Source organism: Nerophis lumbriciformis, linkage group LG20, assembly GCF_033978685.3.
Source record: "Nerophis lumbriciformis linkage group LG20, RoL_Nlum_v2.1, whole genome shotgun sequence".
Taxonomy (NCBI): Eukaryota; Metazoa; Chordata; class Actinopteri; order Syngnathiformes; family Syngnathidae; genus Nerophis; species Nerophis lumbriciformis.
Window position 1 is genome coordinate 24122784 of NC_084567.2, and position 21414 is coordinate 24144197.

A 21414-nucleotide genomic window follows, 5' to 3' on the forward strand; every position below is an offset into this window, starting at 1 on the left:
TCTTAGCAATGATTAATGGTTTAAATCTTAAAGAAATATATTTTTCTTAAGAGTGTATTAATCCACTCAATCCCATTTGAAATATGTTTTTTATTGTTTATAAATTTGCCTCTAAACCTTTCAAAATATGCCCAAATCTGCACTGATTCAGATAAATAAAAACTAACCTAAACCTGGAATGGCCCGGATGTGCCTCTAGGTCATGTGATTGCCACCTGGCTATACTTGTTTGTGGTACATTTTATAGTATTATTTTTTATAAAATATTCCTTATCCAAAAGCATGCTACATGTTAAAATTTTGATAATTTTGGGGGCACAGCAAGGTTAAAATAGATTTTAATTCATTTCAATGGAAAAAATTTATTTGACATTTACCAGTAATTTAAGTTATGGAGCTCCATCATAGAAACAAATTAAACTCGTAAGCCGAGGCACGACAGTAGGCTGACATGCAGAAAACAACAAATACATATGAATGAGGAATGAAATATATAAATGAACAGTTAACATCATGTTTACCTTGAGTGAATACTAATGTTGGCGATGAGCAGAGAGTGAGGAGGAGCGCGGACAACCATGCAGACGCCACTTTCGTACTTTGCTCCAATTTCCATCTTATATTCACCGTCTTTATAAAAGTGCTGATGCTCGCAACTTTCTTTTGTCAGTAATTATCTATTAGTTGAGGTTGTTCTCATATTTTGTTACATCTGTTTTATGATTTGTGTGGATCACAATCCTCTTTACTCTTGTCTGAGGAGGCTTCAGTGTCTAGCTGTTTGTAATCACTAGGGATGTGCTAATTTAAGTTTTCACTTACGATATGATACCAATATTGGAGCATAGAGTGTTGGCCGATATCTGTATTAATCGGATACGATATCAGCACAAATCATACATAGTTAGATTATTTTGTAGCGTGGAATGTTAGAAAAGGTTTACTCAAGGGAAATTACTCAAACAGAGGACAATGGTAGGTATGAAAAAACACTGACCTATGTGTCTAGCCTTACAGATCACCTTCACATCTTGGTGCGTTATTTTGCAGTTATATTCAATATAAAAAAAGAACAGAGACTGAGTCACCAACATGTGATTTTCTTGTTTGGGGACTCCATTCCGCAGAATGACATGCAGGAAAACGGACTTCTTTGTTACGCGTAATGATTGGTAAAATGACGACGCAGACTGTATACAAAAACTGGGGTCCACTTTTTCGCAAACCTTTTAAAGGTGTAAACAGAACCAGAACAAAAACCAAGATACCACTATACCACTTATCAGCATATTACCGTAGATGATTTTGAGTCATTTTCTAATTTGAAAATACTAAAATGGCACCTGCTTCTTTTGGTTTTTCAGTGAGCGGCTCTGTCTGTCATTTTTCTGTCATTTGGACACTATATACGGCATCATGCATGAAACCACAGGTTCACAGGTTAATTAACGAAACAACCGAGGTAAATACAAATAAATATCTGAACACATACCTTTCTCTTTTCATAATCACTGAATTTAGTCTGCAAAAAAAGTGACAAAGGTTCTAGTAAACAAAATGTGCATATAAAACATGCAATACGGTGTAATGCAAAGTTAGTTTTTTTCTATAGCATGCCGTGGTGTATGTGAGACATCTACCTGCCAGGCCTCATCCATGCTGTCCACACAGTCTGAGTCTTGCTTCCCGCAGTCACTTTCCAGCACTGGCAGGAGATACTGGGATGGAGGGCAATAATCCTCTCCCAGTTCTAGAAAAAAAACATTGATTTATATTTAGCAAAAACTATAAAGCCTGAGGACCAGCATTTTTCGTAAAAATACTATATACAGTATGAACTCTGACCTAGTCTAGTTTAAAAGTCAGTATTATATGCAAGACAAAACCACTGCAGTCATTAAGAGAAGACAAGTTGTCGAAGGTGCAACAATGAAGAGCTTAACAGGTTTCTAACCCATAACAACGTGGCAGAAAAAACAAGGAAACATTTTTTAATTTCTACAGCGAATGGAAGTTATTTTTACAACTGTAAAAGAAACCGGTGTGTGTCTTATTTGGTTGGTAGAGTGGCAGTGCCAGCAACCTGAGGGTTTCTGGTTCAATCCCTGGTTTCCGCCATCCTAGTCACGTCCGTTGTGTCCATTGGCAAGGCACTCCACCCTTGTTCCTGATGGGTCGTGGTTAGGGCCTTGCAAGGCAGCATCCCGCCCTCAGTGTTTGAAAGTGTGTGTGAATGGGTGAATGTGGAAATAGTGTCAAAGCGCTCTGCGTACCTTGAAGGTAGAAAAGCACTTTACAGGTATAACCCATTTTACCATGTATTTGCAAGGCGACTACAGCAAAGAGATTCCATGTGGACAGCCATTTCAGTACCGGTTCATGTCACGAAAGTTATGTTAATAGGGTTGCCAACCACCCATTAAAAACAGAATTGCCCCGTATTTATTCTACAAAAGACACACCATGGGAATTCAAAATAGCTCGGAAAATGTAAATGACAGGGCGCTTTCAGTGAATGATTCCTTGTCATCACTGAGAGAATAAACTAGCATGCTACACCAGACCCATTGTCAATTGCAGTGCTGTAATAGAATCAGACTGATAATCAGCTTCATTGGCCAAGTATGTTTCCACACAAGCAATTTGACTCGGTGCCACGGTGCCATCTTGGTATGAAAACACGAGGGAAAAATTAAAGAAAACAAAGTACATAAAATACAATAAAAGATCGTAGAGCTGTTGTAACTAGTTATTACTTCAACAGCGATATTTCTAGATACAGCTACAAAACTAAAACACAACGAAAAAACAAAAAATTAGCAAATAAAATTGCTTATTGCGCACAAACGACTGCATCAGCCATCACATAAGAAACGGCTAGCTTATCTATTAGCATGTCTGCTCCTGCTTGCTCTTGGTATAACATACAGTTTTTTTTACAGTACAGTGCATCCGGAAAATATTCACAGGGTTTCACTTTTTCCGCATTTTGTTACGTTACAGCTTCATTCCGAAATTGAATACGTCTATTTTGTCGTCAAAATTCAATACACAATACACCTTAATGATATGTGAAACTTTTTTAGCTTTTTGCAAATGAATTAAAAATAATAAAAGAAGAAATCACATGTACATAAGTATCCACAGCCTTTGCTATGATGCTCAAAAGTTAGTTACATGTCCACCAAAGCCATATCATCTGCATATTCTAAAAGAGTCCTTCTTTGTCTGCGGCACCTGATGTTGTTGGTGTATTCAGATAAAGAATGGTGGAAAATAACACATCCTTGGGGAAGTCCAGTGACCAAGAACGTGATGGTCACTCTGTCAGAGCTACATCATTCCTCTGTGGAGAGAGGGGAACCTTCCAGAAGATCAACCATCTCTGCAGAAATCCACCAATCGGACTTTTATGGTAGAGTGGCTGGGCTCAAGCCAATTCCTCGTAAAAGTTTCCCAAAATGCACCTGAATGACTCACAGACCATGAGAAACAAAATTGTCTGCTCTGATAAGACAAAGATTGAACTCTTTAATGTGAATGCCAGGTGTCATGTTTGGAGGAAACCAGGCACCGCTCATCACCAGGCCACTACCATCTCTATAGTGAAGCATGGTGGTGGCAGCATAATGCTGTGGTGATGTTTTTCAGCAGCAGAAACTGGGAGGCTAGTCAGGATAGAGGGAAAGATGAATGCAGCAATGGAGGTGATTATCATTAACTTAAGGAAGCGGCTCCACACTGTATATGGAGATACTCAACTAGCTGCTGTCGGCCGGGAGGCTATAAATAAATACAATACTAGCCAGAGGTTATCGCTGTTTGTGGTCTGCATTGAAAGGCATTAATCGGCAATGGCAATCAAATACTTTTCAAGAAAATCGGTACTAATTGGTGGCCGATTGATCGGCAACTCCTGAATAACAATATGTAATAATAATAATAATAATAATAATAATAATAATAATAATAATAATTGTATTTGTGGCAGGCCGCAACCAATTAAAAAAAAGAACAAAATAAAAAAATATGTGACTGCAAAAACTAGATTAGTCGCTCCTAAACACATTATAACGAGATTTTCGGTCAGTGTACCGTAAATTTCGGACTATAAATCGCTACTTTTTCCGTACGCTTTGAAACCTGCAGCTTTTAAATTACTGCGGCTAATTTATGGATTTTTCTTTGCTAAAAACAATAATCTTTAAAGGGGAACTGCACTTTCTTTTGGAATGTTGCCTATTGTTCGCAATCCTTATGAGAGACAAGACGACACGTCTTTTTGAATTTTTTTAGGATTTTAAAGATGATAAAAAAGCGCTTGAAAGATGTGGCTAATAGGAGTCACCATTGTAGCCTTAAAAGCCTTCCAAAACAAAGTCAAAACCCTTCAGCAACGTTTTATATACATGCTGCAAGTATATATATAATGTAGTAACAGACACGTTCATAACAATATGTAATATGTTCAATATTTACCGTATTTTGTTAATTTTAATCATTTCCGGGATTTATTCCTTCCGCGCATTGATTTGTTTCCATATCAGCCCACGTCTGACTTCTGGCAACAACTGTCCATACCGGTGCGCTCTATAGTCCGTAAAATACTGTAGCTTGTCGTTAGAACTCCGTATAGTTGATGTCATTGTAACTTTGCTCCTTAAAACACCTCATACGCACCTGGTCTGAAAAGCAGAAGCAGGAATCCGTTGGTGTTGCCAAATTAAGGACTTTGACGCTATATTTAGCAAGTGATCAGACCCCCTAAATTGTCTTTTTTTTAAAAATATTTTTTCTGGTCTGGACACTGTTGAGTCTAAAATGAAACGACCCATCACTCTTCTCAACGAGCAGCAGGTCCAGGGACAAAGAGTACGTGCAGATGAGACATGTTAGGGTTACCAAATAAATCCTCACCAGCGCACAAGAAGTTCTGGATGCTCTCCGTACCTTCCATGCACACAGATGCAGGGGGATGGGTCATAGTGGCTGCATCAAGTGTAATGCTCTGTCACAGCCCACACACAGACATACAGACATACATACATACATACATGCACAGAAATGGTTCAGACTTTTTGAAGCTGTATTGTTTGACTTTAAAGGTAAACACATACATACCTCCAGTGTGCGAATATAAGCGAAGGTTTTGGGAAGCTGTATTATGAGGTTGTCACTCACATCAAGGGTACGCAAGCTGCACAGAGAGCTTATAGACGACGGCAGTTCACTAACACAGTTTCCTATGGGATGGGGGGAATACAAATTCAAACACACGCTGATATATTCAATCTATCATTCGGGAAGACCTGCACCTTTTAAATTGAGTGTCTGCAGCAGCTTCAGGTCCCCAATGGAGTCTGGAAGGACTTTCAAACGATTTTTTTCAACATTTAAAACCTGAAAAGACACAAATTGACAACATGGAAACAAATGAGTAAAAACAAAAACATGTCAAGTTCAGCAGTTACTGTGTACATTCATACAGCAGTTACATTCTACCTGCAATGTGGCCAGCTTCCCAATGTCTTCTGGAAGTGAACTAAGCTTATTATCATGCAAATCCAAAACCTTGACAGGAAGCAAGAGAAGCAAAATGTTGGTAAGTGGTCAGTGTTTCCTGCACATTAATTTATTTGAGGCGGGCCACTATGGATACATTTTAACCGTCACAGAAAAGATTTTGGGACTATCTTTGCTTTTTTTTGACAGAATCTGCTTGAAGTTACAACTTTGGACAATAGATGGCATCATTACTCTGTATTCGGACTGTTCAGTTTGTCCTAAAAGACGTTTCGCTGCATGAAAGTAAAACAAATAAGTCAATAAGTTCATGTTTGTTAAATAAGGTTTAAAAACATGCGATAATGTTACACATTTCTAAAAAACAGAATTTGGTGTCAAAGATTCAAAAAGCTCAGTTTTACCTGTCCACACACAAACACTGAGTTTTGTGTCTTAGCCCAGTGGTCTCCAACCACCGGGCCACGGCCCGGTACCGATCCGCGGCCCGGTACCAATCCGCGGACCGATTGGTACCGGGCCGCACAAGAAATTAAAAAAAAAAATAATAATAATTGTTTTATTAAATCAACATAAAAAACACAATATATACATTATATATCAATATAGATCAATACAGTCTGCAGGGATACAGTCCGTAAGCACACATGATTGTATTTCTTCATGGAAAAAAAATAAATAAATAGATAAATAAATACCCCCCCCCGTTCCGTGGGACACATTTTCAAGCGTTGATCGGTCCGCAGCTACAAAAAGGTTGGGGACCACTGTCTTAGCCAACGAAACAAATTAGACGATGGCATATATGTTCTTTGATCATTTTCACGCGGCCTGTAATGATCTGACATGTAGGCCAACATCTGCTTTGTTTTAGCACATTTGATAATATTAATTAAATGTATCAGTGTCAGCCTGCAATGTTGTGTGTCCCTTGTTGGATTAGCTTCAACCTAACTTTACCTTTAGAGTGGCGAGAGAGAGGATATCACTTCCTTTGGGAAGCAGTGACCTAAGCTGGTTGTTGTGTACGATGAGGACCTGGAAGGTAAGCGACACAATTTCTGACTGCTACAGCGTGAACATATTATAGTAGTACCTCGGTGTTCGACAAAACCTTTGCCCGTTTTTTATGGCCAAACGTTACAAACAAGCCTGTTTGCCCGTGCATCATTCAGTGAAAATGAGTATACAAACAAAAAATACCGCGTGTTGTTGACTCAGTCTCTGTGCTTTTTGTAATGAGTACACCTGCAAAATAATCTATCATGGGGCCAAAGAAAGTTGCGAATGGCAGCACTTTGAAAAAGAATGTTGGAAACACTATTTACTTCAAGAGAGAACTTGTAGCAAAGTACAAAGAACCATTTGGCTCTCTGCCACCGATGGAATTTTGATTTCAGAGGTGAGAGGGATACAACTAATAACTGTGCCTAAATACCAAACATATGCAGGCACACAGACAGATTCAAATGTTTAAAGTAAATTAAATCGCTCTTTCTAGCTGTTGTGACCCGGGCCGAACAAACATTAACAACTTACTCCTGGCTACAGTTACCTCTTTAGATCGCCCACAATCTCATTGATTCGCTGTGCCGTTTCTTGCTAACAAACATGTGAGTAGCCGTCCTAAAATGTGTTTTGTGTTCATACTTTTAGATGTCTAGAATGAATTAATTGCAATGCATTACAATATTTCTTTTGGGAAAAAATGCTTCAAATTTCATATGATTTGCTTGTCGTCTGACCTATTGGAGCAAATTACTGACAAAAACCGAGGTACCACTGTACATACAAAAAGTATTCAAGTGGTAAACATGCCATAGAAAATATATTGTGTACATTCTCTTAATTTCTGTGTGGTATTCTTACCTTCTTCTGTACAATCTTGCAAATGGAAATGGCACTTGTAGGAACCTATGTAAGAGCAAAATACACACCAGAGGAGGTCATTTAAAGATACACTTATCATACAACATGTGTAAAAATACGTATTTAATTAAAATGACCTCAATATCCTTGGTCGATTTATCTGATACATTATCATGGCATCTCTGTCTCTACATTAACAGCCGTTTACAATTTCACATCTTTTTTTCTTTATCGTGAGGGAGCAATCCCATTCACTCAAATGACACATTTCTATTTTGACTTATTGGATTATTATGGAGGAGTCATTCTATTGTTTTCTATTCTACTATGAACATTTGTCAAATGTAACTTTGGAGAAGCGATCGCGACACAGTACAGCTATGCTACGTACCTGCATGCATGTGTGTGTTTATTTGAATTGGTTTTGTCCGCCCAAACTCTCCAAACCACACAAACACAGGCACATACCCACGCGAATGTGCGCTCCCCAAATTTCACCGTAGAGGATCGGAGAATACTATGAAGAGATATAATCAACGACCGAGTTTTGCCTCGCCTGGACGCGGGTCACGCGGGCCCTCCTCTGGAGCCAGGCCTGGAGGTGGGGCTCGATGGCGAGCGCCTGGTGACCTGGCCTTCCCCCATGGGGCCCGGCCGGGCACATTCTGAAGAGGCAACGTGGGTCCCCCCTCCAATGTAATCACTACCAATAGGAGGGGCCATAGAAGTTGAGTGCTTTGTGAGCTGGGCAGCAGGCAAAGGCAGGACTCTCAGCAGTCCGATCCTGGCCTGCAGACGCTAGCTCTCGTTCGGGGGGGAAGGATCCTGCACTGCAAAAACTGAAATCTAAGTAAGATTAAATATCTCAAATAAGGGTGATATTTGCTTATTTTCTGTCTGAAAAGATAATTCTTCTCACTCAGCAGATTTTATGTCAGAGTGTTTTACTTGTTTTAGGGTTTTGGTCATAAATTATCACAGTAAAGTATTACAGCTTGTTGCTGAGATTTTATGACCTATATTGAGTAAAACATGCTTGAAACTAGAATATCAACTGTTGCAAAGCTGTGTCATCAACACTCACAAGTATAAAACTACTTTTTTAAAGTAATAATTTCTTATTTCAAGCATGTAAAAAAAAAATCATGACTTTGACACAATTGTGTCTCATATTAAAACAGATGACAGCCAAATGGACTTTGCTGTTTTATTTTCAATGAAACAATAGAAAATACGTAATCATATAGTAGTACAGTTGTTATTAGTGAGAATATACTTATTTTAAGGTATTTTTGGGTTCATTGAGGTTAGCTAATTTTACTTGTTTTGGAAAGTCTTGACAAGCCAAATGTTCTTGTTTTATTGGCAGATAATTTTGCTTAGTTCAAATAAAATACCCCTAATGTTTGTATTTTTTTCTTCTTGTTTTTGAACACTGAGTTTTTGCAGTGTGAGTTGGTGAGCGAGGTGGAGAAGTTCCGGCTGGATCTAGTCGGTCTCACGGACGCACAGCAAGGGCTCTGGAACCAGTCTTCTCGAGAAGGGCTGGACTCTCTTCCACTTTGGCGTTGCCAGCAGTGAAAGGCAACAGGCAGGGGTTGGCTATACTTGTTGCCCCGCGGCTCAGAGCCTTTACGTTGGAGTTTAACCCGGTGGACGAGAGGGTAGTTGTCCTCCGCCTCCGGGTGGGGGGGAAGGGTCCTGACTGTTGTTTGTGCTTACGCACCAAACAGCAGTTCAGAGTACCTGCCTTTTTTGGAGTCTTTTTTTAGGGAGTGCTGGAGAGTGCTCCTTCAGGTGATTCCCTTGTTCTACTGGGGGGACATGCACTTGCGCACAGACATCCACAAACACATTCACACAACTATTGACCAACACATTTTGTGTCGGTTTAAGAGACCCAATCTTCATAACGCACACACACATCCACAAACGCACATGCAACTTCATTAACACACCTGTGCATATTTTTGTTGGTTTCTTCAGCCCAATCTCCTATCAGCCCCCCCCCCCCCCCCCCACATAGACACGCACACACACACATGCATGCAAACACACACACGTGCACTTGTGCACGCCAAAATGTAACTGTAGAGGATCAATCACTTTAGAATTTACTTCCCATGTATGCATGTTTGTGTGTATTTGCAATGGTTTTGTTGGCACAATCTCCCCTACCCAAACACATGTGTGCACCTCAAATGTAGTCCATCCATCCATCCATTTTCTACCGCTTATTCCTTTCGGAGTCGCGGGGGCGCTGGAGCCTATCTCAGCTACAATCAGGCGGGAGGCGGGGTACACCCTGGACAAGTCGCCACATCATCGCAGGGCCAACACAGTCCAATATTACAATATATAGTCGTGGTCAAAAGTTTACTTACACTTGTGAAGGACATAATGTCATGGCTGTCTTGAGTTTCCAATAATTTATACAACTCTTATTTTTTTGTGATAGAGTGATTGGAGCACATACTTGTTTGTCACAAAAAACATTGATGAAGTTTGGTTCTTTTATGAATTTATTATGGGTCTACTGAAAATCTGACCAAATCTGCTGGGTCAAAAGTATACATACAGCAACATTACCAATTTTGGTGATGTAGAAAAGTTACAATCAAATCAAATTAGCTTCATGGCATGGCCTCTTAACTTCATGTGAGTGATTAAGATTGACGACACCTGTTGACTTCTCTGAGACCATTTAAATAGGGATCATGTGACGCAGTCATTAGACTCAGTTACAAATGCAACAATGGGAAAGTCGAAGGAACTCAGCACAGATATGAAAAAACTAATCATTGACTTGAACAAGTCAAGGAAAGTCACTTGGAGCCATTTCAAAGCAGCTGACGGTTCCAAGATCAACTGTGCAAACAATTGTTTTTTGGAAGTATAAAGTGCATCGCACAGTTTTGTCACTGCCACGATCAGGAAGAAAACGCAAGCTATCACCTGCTGCTGAGAGAAAATTGGTCAGGATGATCAAGAGTCAACCGTGAACCACCAAAAAGCAGGTCTGCAATTAATTGGAAGCTGCTGGAACACAGGTGTCAGTCTCCACAGTCAAGCGTGTTTTGCATCGCCATAGACTGAGAGGCTACCATGCAAGAAGGAAGCCCTTGCTCCAGAAGCGACACCTTAAGGCTCGTCTAAAGTTTGCTGCCGATCACATGGACAAAAATAAGACCTTCTGGAGGAAAGTTCTGTGGTCAGATTAAACAAAAATTGAGCTGTTTGGCTACAATACCCAGCAATATGTTTGGAGGAGAAAAGGTGAGGCCTTTAATCCCAGGAACACCACGCCTTCCGTCAAGCATGGTGGTGGTAGTATTATGCTCTGGACCTGTTTTGCTGCCAATGGAACCGGTGCTTTACAGAGAGTAAATGGGACAATGAATAAGGAGGATTACCTCCAAATTCTTTAGGACAACCTAAAATCATCAGCCCGGAGATTGGGTCTTGGGCGCAGTTGGGTGTTCCAACAGGACAATGACCCCAAATGCACGTCAAAATTGGTAAAGGAATGGCTAAATCAGGCTAAAATTAAGGTTTTAGAATGGCCTTCCCAAAGTCCTGCCTTAAACCCCATTGAGAACATGTGGACAATGCTGAAGAAACAAGTCCATGTCAGAAAACCAACAAATTTAGCTGAACTGCACCAATTTTGTCAAGAGGTCTGGTCAGAAATTCAACCAGAAACTTGTGGATGGCTACCAGAAGCATCTTATTGCAGTGAAACTTGCCAAGGGACATGTAACCAAATATTAACATTGCTGTATGTATACTTTTGACCTAGCATATTTGGTCACATTTTCAGTAGAACCATAATACATTCATAAAATAATCAAACTTCATGAATGTTTTTTTGTGACAAACAAGTATGTGCTCCAATCCCTCTATCACAAAAAATAAGAGTAGTAGAAATTATTGGAAACTCAAGACAGCCATGACATTATATTCTTTACAAGTGTATGTAAACTTTTGACCACGACTGTCGGTTACATAGGGAACCAAGACATTTAAGTGGGCACACTTTAAAATATCAAAATTCTCACCTCTGAGAGCTCACAAGCTGAGATATCCAGGATGTCATCGGCTCCTGCCTCTTTAGACTGCAAAATAATAATGGGTTAGATTTATATAGCGCTTTTCTAGACACTCAAAGCGCTTTACAGACTACTCATACACTCCACATTCACACTTTGATTGCGGTAAGCTACATTTTTAACGACAGCTGCCCATGGGTAGCCTGACGGAAGCGTGGCTGCCAATTTGCACCTTCGGCCCCTCCGACCACCACCAAACATTCATACACCAGTGTGAGCAGCACTGAGAGCAAGGTGGGTGAAGTGTCTTGCCCAGGGAAACAACGGCCATGACTAGGATGGTGAAAGCTGGATTCGAACCGGGAACCCTCAAGTTGCTGGATGGCAGCTCTACCATCTGAGACAGTGATTGTGATATTAAGTTAGATCTATGTGCACTTTGTCTAGTTAAAAAAATGAGTGCTGTCAAACGATTAAAATATTTAATTGCAGTGAATCACATTTTGTCCATAGGTAAATTGTAATTAATCGCAGATTGATATAATTTTTTATCCTTAAAAAGTGTACTTTCGACAGATCATTTTACAATTTTTGTTACTATCAACATGGGACTGTACAATGTGTTTGCTTTATGCAAATGTTTGCTTACAGTATTAAACATTGTTTTTTTAATCAGCTCAACATACAATGTGAATAAACACTCTTTGACTGAAAACATGGCAAGACCCTTAGACTTCAACTCAGTGAATAAAGGTGAGTATGGCTTCACGTACCAATTGTGCACATCTCTTGGAAAGGTAGTCCTCTATAGAGCGAAGTGTCGACCATTTTGAGCAGAGTAACAAAATAACTTTAGATGGCGCGAACATGCCTGTTAGCGTTGGGCTGTACTCTGCCCAATAGCCCCGTTAGCATCAGCTCTAAACGGCCTGCTAACATTTTATTTCCAGTCGACGCGAATGGCAAAGATTCTATAGAAAGGCCCAAATACGTTGGATTGGTTTACAAATTGCTATTTCAAACAGGAATGTTTTCGGTGCTGCTTTATTGAATCATTTTTCTGTTTTCCTGTTTCCTTGTCTGTTGGAGCCAAACTAGCTGTTTAGTATGCGGTTGTTTGGGGAAGACTCATAAATGACAGGACAGGATACGCACCGTTATTATGGAAATGATTAGGTTTGAAAACACCCCATATGCTAATGTTGGTCTGTTGAACTCTTATACATCAAGTGTTGTAAATGTTTTGTATACCATTGCTCCTATCAAAGTTAGAATGGCTAAAAGTAGGTAAAAGGTGCCACAGAGAAATGAAGACTCTGTCTGGGCACAGAAGAGGGAGTGCCGCAGAGCTGAATGGAAATGTCGCAAATCAATAACTTCAAGCTCATTATAAGATTTACAAGTAACAACTCTCATATCATGTTTGCTACAGAAAACAGATTAAAAAACCCTCCAGTTTCACTTCCCTTGGAACTCAGTTCTACATCAACCTGCAATGAGTTTGCAATATTCTTTCACGGTAAAGTTAAAGGCATTAAAATGCAATAATTCCTGGAAAACGAATAGCTACTTTGCAGCAAGCTACTTAACTAGAGCTACCACATACAGTACACCAGTCACTGACAAAACAGTTAAGGGGGTCATCCAAAGCCTGAGTCAATCAACATGCTGTCTTGATGAGTTACCCACTAGATTTCTAAAGTCTGTGCTGAGCAGTTTTGTTACCACAATATACTCATCTATTTAACATCTTACTTCAGACTGGAACATTTTCAAAGGCCTTAAAAACTGCTGCTATAAGTCCTTTTTAAAGAAGAGTAGTCTTGATGCCACAGTATTGAACAACTATAAACCTGCGATTTTGGAGCAAAGTCCTGGAAAAAGTTGAATACCAACAGCTTAGGGGATTTCTCCTGTTTAACAATGTGTTTGATACTTTCCAATCAGGCATTAGGGCCCATCACAGCACTGAAATAGCGCTAATCAAGATGACAAATGATATCCGTCTGAACACCGATGTCGGAAAAGTCTCAGTATTGGTTCTGCTGGACCTGAGCGCTGCCTTTGACTCAGTTGACCATACTATTATTTCAAAGGTTATAAAACTGGGTGGGAATATCTGGTTCTGCTCTTAACTGATTCAAGTCCTATCTCAATTACAGGACATGCTTTGTTGAAATTAGTAACAAATGGCTATGACCTGTGGGGTTCCTCAGGGCTCAATTCTGGGACCCTATTATTCAACTTGTACATGCTGCCACAAGATCGGCTAATAAGCAGCTATGATGTGCCCTACCATAACTATGCAGATGACACTGAGATCTATGTGTCACTGATGGAAGGTTAACATCAGCCTGTTGATTTACTTTGTCACAGCATCAAACAGATCAGTGTGCGTATGCAAAACAATTTTCTTCAGCTAAACTGAGACAAAACTGAAATCATTGTCTTTGACCCATAGAAGCAAATAGAAACTATTATTAGTCACCTTGAGACTCTCTCCCTGAAACCTAATCAGGTTAGAAATCTGGGTTAATAATGAAAAGAAGAAAATAAATCAGAGGAATAATGTCCAAAGCAGACTTAGAAAGACTAATCCATGCCTTTGTTTCCAGCAGGTTAGAGTATTGTATACATGCTGTAAAGCAACTGCAGTACATCCAGAATACTGCTGCTTGAGTCCTGACACGAACCAGGAATTATGAGCATATTAGTCCAGTGCTTAGTTGCTGCACCAGCTTCCTGTTGCTCAGAGAATAGACTTTAAAACATATCTGCTTGTGTCCAAGTCTTTTCATGGTCTTTTGCCAAAGTAAATTTCTGACACATTAGAACCCTGTGAACCATCTTGGGCTCTGTGAACATCAGTGAGTGGTCTCCTGCTGGTGCCCAAAGTCAGGACAAAAATGGTGAGACTGCGTTCCAGTTTTATGCTCCTAAAGTCTGAAATAGTCTTCCAGAAGCTGTGAGACCAGCCTCAATGTTGGCAATATTCAATCCAAGCTGAAAACATTTTTAATTGTGCATATGATTTTTTTATCATGATTTTATTTTATGATATGAATATGAGTTAGTAATAGCTTTATGATGATTTTATTTATGCCTTCTTGTAGGTTTCTTTAAAAGCACCTCGTACAAATTGTGCTTGATAAATAAACTTGCCTTGCCTTAAATCAAAAAGGCCTACACATCCTTTGATTTTCCGTATGGTTTATGATGTTGCCTTTACACAACATTATAATGGATTCAAAACAAGGTGTTCAGTTCAGTTTATTTCGAACATGCATATGAAAATATGTATCACATATTTCCAGTTGTTTTATTACCGCACGTCCGAAAAGGAGTAGGAAGAAGCTGATCTTATTTAATCCTACCCCTTTTCATACCGTAGCAATTTTATCCCATTTCCTTGTTCTCTGTAGCAGAACAGTGAATAAATAAATAATATACCATAGTAAGTAAACAAATGTTAAATACATAAATAGTCTTTATTTGAAAAAAAAAAAAAAGGGGTTCAAGATAGTCATCATAATTATTATTTTTACTTTGTGAACACTTGTAATTTGAACAGTCTCTTAAACAGAAATCATATTGATTTCCTTGTGTAATCAATTCCATAATTGTATTCCACATATGGGTATGCTAAAGGTCTTAAGTGTTGTACGTGCATACAAATGTTTTAAATTGGATTTTCCTCTAAAGGTTATATTTCTCCTCTTTTTTTGAGAAAAACTGTTGTACATTTTTGGGTAGCAGATTAAAGTTTGCTTTGTACATAATTTTAGCTGTGTGCAAAAGCAACAAGTCTTTGAATTTCAAAATTTTGGATTCAATAACTGTATGTTCTCTATAGCCAACATTATGTAATATTCTAACTGATCTTTTTTGTAGTTGTTTCCCCATATTTTTAAATAATAACTGAGATATGGTAACACTAGCGAGCAGTAGAGAATATGGAGGGATTTTTGGTCCAGAACATCCATCCATCCATCCAAATTACTTTTTGTCATCAATGTTCCTGTTTTTGTAGTTTCCGTCATAGATTATGAAAACTGGCTGATGATCACTAATGTCGGATTTTAGCAGACAACTGGTGGTATTATTACCAAAATCATTAGTAAAAAATATCAATAGGTGCGGCGCTGTGTCCTGAGAGTCTGCTTGGCCTTGTGATTTTAGGATATAAACTCAGTCTAAACATTGTGTCTATAAAGTCTATAGACACAATGTTGGATCCACTATGGACTGGACTCTCACAATATTATGTCAGACCCACTCGACATCCATTGCATTCGGTCTCCCCTAGAGGGGGGGGGGGGGGGGGGGGGGGGTTACCCACATATGCGGTCCTCTCCAAGGTTTCTCATAGTCATTCACATCGACGTCCCACTGGGGTGAGTTTTTCCTTGCCCTTATGTGGGCTTTGTACCGAGGATGTCGTTGTGGCTTGTGCAGCCCTTTGAGACACTTGTGATTTAGGGCTATATAAATAAACATTGATTGATTGATTGATTGACTATTGTTTGTTAGGGTTCAAGAGGTCAATGTTGAAGTCTCCACATAAGTGTGGTGTGGTAGGTGTGGTTGATTCATATGGACCAAAGTGTACATTTGTGCATATTGTCTCATTTACAAACAGGTTAGAACCATTGACTGTAGACACACACTAATACACTGTACACTAATTAGAATGTTTCATACCCGACACAGCTGATACTCAAGTCTCTTCTGGGATTCATCACTGGGTTTCTTCTTTCTGAAGAACAGAGGCATCTTGTGTCCTGCCTGTACTGCTCCCCGCTGGGCCTACTGGGTTTCACTTTAGTCAGTTCACTTCAACTAGACCCAGTTAAAAGGCAGATGGACAAACTGGAAAACACACAAGACACTTCATACATCATCATACAGTTTACACACATAATATACATACATTCATACAGTCATACCATTTAATAAATAATTAATTGATGAATATATATATATACACTGTATATATACAGTATATATATATATGTATTTTTTTTAAATTGTATTAAATCATTTAAAAGTTTGTGTGTGTGTCCGAATAATACAAAAAACATAAAATTAAAATATATACAGTATATATATAATGATAATATATTATATTATTTATTATATAGATGTATATAAAATGTCAATTGTTTAAATACAGTTACAATAGTATACTACACAATTGCACATTAATCTGAAATTCTTAAATATAATTTAAAAGATTGGGTGTGTGAATGTGAATGTGAGTGTGAATGTTGATAAAAGATTGGTTGTGAGAATGTGAGTGTGAATGTTGTCTGTCTATCTGTGTTGGGCCTGTGATGAGATGGCGACTTGTCCAGGGTGTAATCCGCCTTCCGCCCGAATGCAGCTGAGATAGGCCCCAGCAACCCCCGTGACCCCGAAAAGGACAAGCGGTAGTAAATGGGTGGATGGATGGTTGAAACTATACCTTTAACAATGAAAAAAATTGCATTTTGGTTCAAATCTATGCACGGTCTTGTTATTGAAATAATTTGTATTATATATTATTACAATTTACAACAAAAATGGTTGAATCACTGTAATGTGCTTAGAGTCTACACAATATTACAATAAATTCCATGTGGCTATGTCTCTAAAAACTCATTTCGGTAACTCAAATGACTCATCTTTTGCTTTGGAACAAAAATACAGGTGGAATGGTCACAAAATCCACACTTCGGATCTTATCGCTTAGAATAAAACTCAACTACGAGCAATGTTTCAAGTCTTTATTCAGCACATCTGAAAAATATGTGAAAACTTAAAGTACAGAGTTACACACTCGGCTATGATAAGGAGGTGATGGCGCTGCAGCTTTGTCCTATGTATGTATGCTTGTAAAAAATATGGACTGTCAGAAAAAGAAAATCGGACATATTGTCTATTCAGCAAAAACATTTTATAATTCTATAGCTGCTGGATGACTTTAGGGGCTGATTAAAACATATCCAATTTAAAAATCTCCTACGTGAAAAAAACCTTCTTGCAATATGCATTTTCTTGCATATTCTTCTTCACAATTAGTGCCATCCTCTTCCATGAGCGCACATTCCACACACCTCAATTAATGGGGATGGTGTGGTGAAGTTGGGAGAGTGGCTGTGCCAGCAACCTGAGGGTTCCTGGTTCGATCCCCAGCTTCTACCAACCAAGTCACGTCCGTTGTGTCTTTGAGCAAGACACTTCACCCTTGTGAATGGGTCGTGGTCAGGGCCTTGCCTTCCCGCCATCAGTGTGTGAATGTGTGTGTAAAAGGGAAATAGTGTCAAAGCGCTTTGAGTACCTTGAAGGTAGAAAAGCAAGTAAATAACCCATTTACCATTCAAGGGTCTTTTTTCTGGTCTCGAACATAAATAAAACCTCAGCCATGTTTTTAATGAATACTCAAGCCTACTATGCTACTGTTTTTTAAATGTTGGTGATATTTGGAGAGCCATTTTTTTTCTGAGGTGGCACTTGGTGAAAAAAAGTTTGACAATCACTGCAATATTATTAGGCACAACATTTCAACTTTGTTAAATTTTTGCGTTTGCCTTTTGAGATCTTTTTAATTGTCTTTCTAAAATATGCTGTGGGACAATAAACAATGAGCAATTGGGCCACACTTTGAAAAACCTTTAGCTTTTTGTTTAAGTTTTTTGGCCCTAATCCATGAAATGTATTAGTAAAGAGTGAATGGAATCATATATTATATACCTGTAGTTAGACGTACTATCAAAAAACAAAGACTTGAGTAGATAATTTCATTGCACACAAGAAAGACTAATCTGAGAAAATAATTACTCCAATAAATTCCAAGCAGTCGGATGTTCATTCGTTCATTCGGACCATCACAGAGCCAATGTTTCAACTTCAATGGCTTTAATTGAAATTACAGAAGAAATTACCAATGCAATAGATAGTAAAAAATGTGTGTTTATGGATCTAACTAAAGCATTTGACACAATTAATCACGATATTTTAATCAAAAAACTAGAACGATACGGCATCAGAGGGTTAGTCTTAAACTGGATAAGAAGTTATCTAACAAACAGGAAACAATACGTGAAGCTAGGCGAACACACATCTACAACGCTAAATATATCCTGTGGCGTACCTCAGGGATCAATACTAGGACCTAAATTATTCAATCTCTATATAAATGACATTTGTAAAGTTACAAAAGATTTAAAGTTAGTATTATTTGCGGATGATACAACAGCGTTTTGTTCAGGAGAGAACACACAGAAGATAATACAAATAATAACAGAAGAAATTAACAAATTAAAAAGATGGTTTGACAAAAACAGACTATCGTTGAATCTTAGTAAAACTAAAATAATGCTATTTGGTAACAGTAGAAGAGAAAGTCAAACACAAATACAAATAGACGGAATAGAAATTGAAAGAGTAAATGAAACCAAATGTCTAGGTATAATGATTGATGATAAGTTGAACTGGAAATCTCATGTAAAAAAATATACAACATAAAGTAGCAAGAAACACATCAATAATGAATAAAGCAAAACATGTTCTAGACCAAAAGTCACTTCATATTCTCTACTGCTCGCTAGTGTTACCATATCTGAGTTACTGTGTAGAAATATAAGGAAATAACTACAAAAGTACACTTCATTCATTAACGGTGTTACAAAAAAGATCAGTTAGAATAATACATAATGTTGGATATAGAAAACATATAAATCCTTTATTTATTGAATCAAAAATACTGAAATTCCACGACATAGTGAACCTGCAAACAGCTAAAATTATACATAAAGCAAACCTGCTACCCATGAATATACAACAATTCTTCTCAAAAAAAAGAGGAGAAATATAATCTCAGAGAAAAATGTAATTTAAAACATCTGTATGCACGTACAACACTTAAGACCTTCAGTATATCAGTATGTGGAATTAAATTATGGATTGGATTAAGCAAAGCAATCAAACAATGTACTAATATGATCCACTTCAAGAAACTCTTCAAACTTAAAGTGTTTACAAAGTACAAAGAAGAAGAACCATGATAAACATTCTGGATGTATTCCATCCATCCATTCTTTCATTCTCAAAATAATCTTACTTATCTCATTATATGTAATATGACTTACTTCACCAATTATTATTTATTTTTATTGTGATTAGTAATAGAGTATATTGTGAATAAATTGAGAACAGGAAGTGAACAAAAGTTTTAGCAACTGTTATGTAAAAGAAAAGGGGTAGGATTAAATAAACTCTGCTTCTTTCTACTCTTTTTCGAACATGTTGAAAAGAGAAACTGGAAATTGTGATGTATCATGTGTATGCTTGCATGTTCGAAATAAACTCAAACTCAACTCAACTCATCATTAGTTTACACTTAGTTCCTTGTTTGTATTATTATGTATTGCTTGCGTACTTTACATAAGGTTTCCATCACTAATATGATAATGGTTGGGCGTGTCTAATCTATACTATAAAAGCATACTGTATTACTGTATGCCCGTTTTATTTATGACTGCGTAGGTTGAGCCACATTAACTCACCGTGTATATAAATAATTAGAACATTTAAATTACGTATATGCATTTTTCTATCCTGAACATTTAATTTGATGGGTTTCAGACTTCCGTGTGGGCGTGGTCATGTCGTAGCTAAAGACGCCGCTTCCCGCTAGGTCGAATAAATAACTTAGTCATCCTTCATAGTAACTGCCTCGGAAATAGTCAGTGTTTTAATTCTTTACATGTTAAATTTCACGTGTTTGGCTTTATCGCAATACATACTGTATATTGTCTAATGTCTACATTACACGTTGCCATAACATAGTTAGCTAATGACCACAAACCACAGCAAGACCGTGATGTCTACCACACATGTAAGGTTGAATCGATATTAGTTCAAATATTCTTAATAATCAAGTGTCATACTCACAAGTTTGCTGGATAAATGTTTCTTGGGGGAAAAGTACTGATTCCTATGTTGTCCTAATGTTGGCTAAAAAAAAAAATACCACTTAAATATCGTTTAAACAACAGAGTAGACAAAAGCTGATCATCCACCATTAATTCCTTCAACATTACTCGTCTAATTCACTTCAAACCACCAAAGTATTTCGTTTACATCAAAATACTCTGCAGGCACTCAGGACGCTACTGTCAACACAGACGGGCATCGTTCTTCTTTGTTATGTGTTGTATTGCAGTTTACAATAGTGTGCTGCTCCCTGTTGGTCAGTATGTGTACATGCAGGCAGGTTGGCAAGCAACCGTGTGGTGTGCACCACCCTGATCTGAAATACTTTAAATGCAATGTGATTTATTTCCCACATACAGCCCAAAATGTTATTGTCTTTGTATTGTGAGGCCCATGCACTAATCACTGTGCCACCGTGCTACCCTATATAATTACAGTATATCATATATACTCATTATATTACCATCCCCGTTTCCATATGAGTTGGGAAATTGTGTACATATACATATGTATATGTACTATACACAGCTATGTTCTAGTATTGTATGTCTGGGTGGGGGTCCTGCTCTGGAAATAATTTGTACCCGTTTCAGAGATCACATCGATCCCCTTAAAACATTCACATGTTGCACAATGATGTGCGCTATAAGACACGGGATGAACTGTACATTACTGTAACTTTCTGTCCGTAAAATATATAATTACAGTTTTATTGGCATTTCTGTAATCTAGTAACAGCGTTACATGATTAATATCCATAAATTAACATTCTTAATGAATGACATTAGAATAAGCATACATCTATCTGTTTGGAGAGCGTGGGTGTACATTAGTAGGCATCCGTTGGTCCTGGAGGATCATGGGAGTTGTGCCCTGGATAGTCAGTTGAGAACAGGGTGACAGTCTGCAGTATGCACAGACAAAAACTGATGCTGGTTGGTCTGCTGGTGGTTAGGCCTTTCTCTGTTAGCGCCTGTTTGCCGCTTGTTGCATCAAA

The 21414-nt window shown here is 38.2% G+C and overlaps 1 protein-coding gene across 1 annotated transcript in view; it reads right to left on the reverse strand.

The window, feature by feature from the left end:
- Positions 1-20613, reverse strand: part of lrsam1 (leucine rich repeat and sterile alpha motif containing 1) — a 51260-nt gene extending 30647 nt beyond the window's left edge. The window contains exons 1-11 of the mRNA XM_061980618.1: positions 20376-20613; positions 16143-16310; positions 11451-11507; positions 7393-7437; positions 6484-6561; positions 5503-5571; positions 5316-5400; positions 5122-5243; positions 4918-5008; positions 1641-1750; positions 1493-1522 (exon numbers count right to left, since the gene is read on the reverse strand). Coding sequence (XP_061836602.1) covers positions 1493-1522; positions 1641-1750; positions 4918-5008; positions 5122-5243; positions 5316-5400; positions 5503-5571; positions 6484-6561; positions 7393-7437; positions 11451-11507; positions 16143-16214 — 759 coding nt within the window. The 5' untranslated portion in view covers positions 16215-16310; positions 20376-20613. The remainder of the gene's footprint in view (positions 1-1492; positions 1523-1640; positions 1751-4917; positions 5009-5121; positions 5244-5315; positions 5401-5502; positions 5572-6483; positions 6562-7392; positions 7438-11450; positions 11508-16142; positions 16311-20375) is intronic.
- Between the last annotated feature and the right edge of the window lie 801 nt (positions 20614-21414).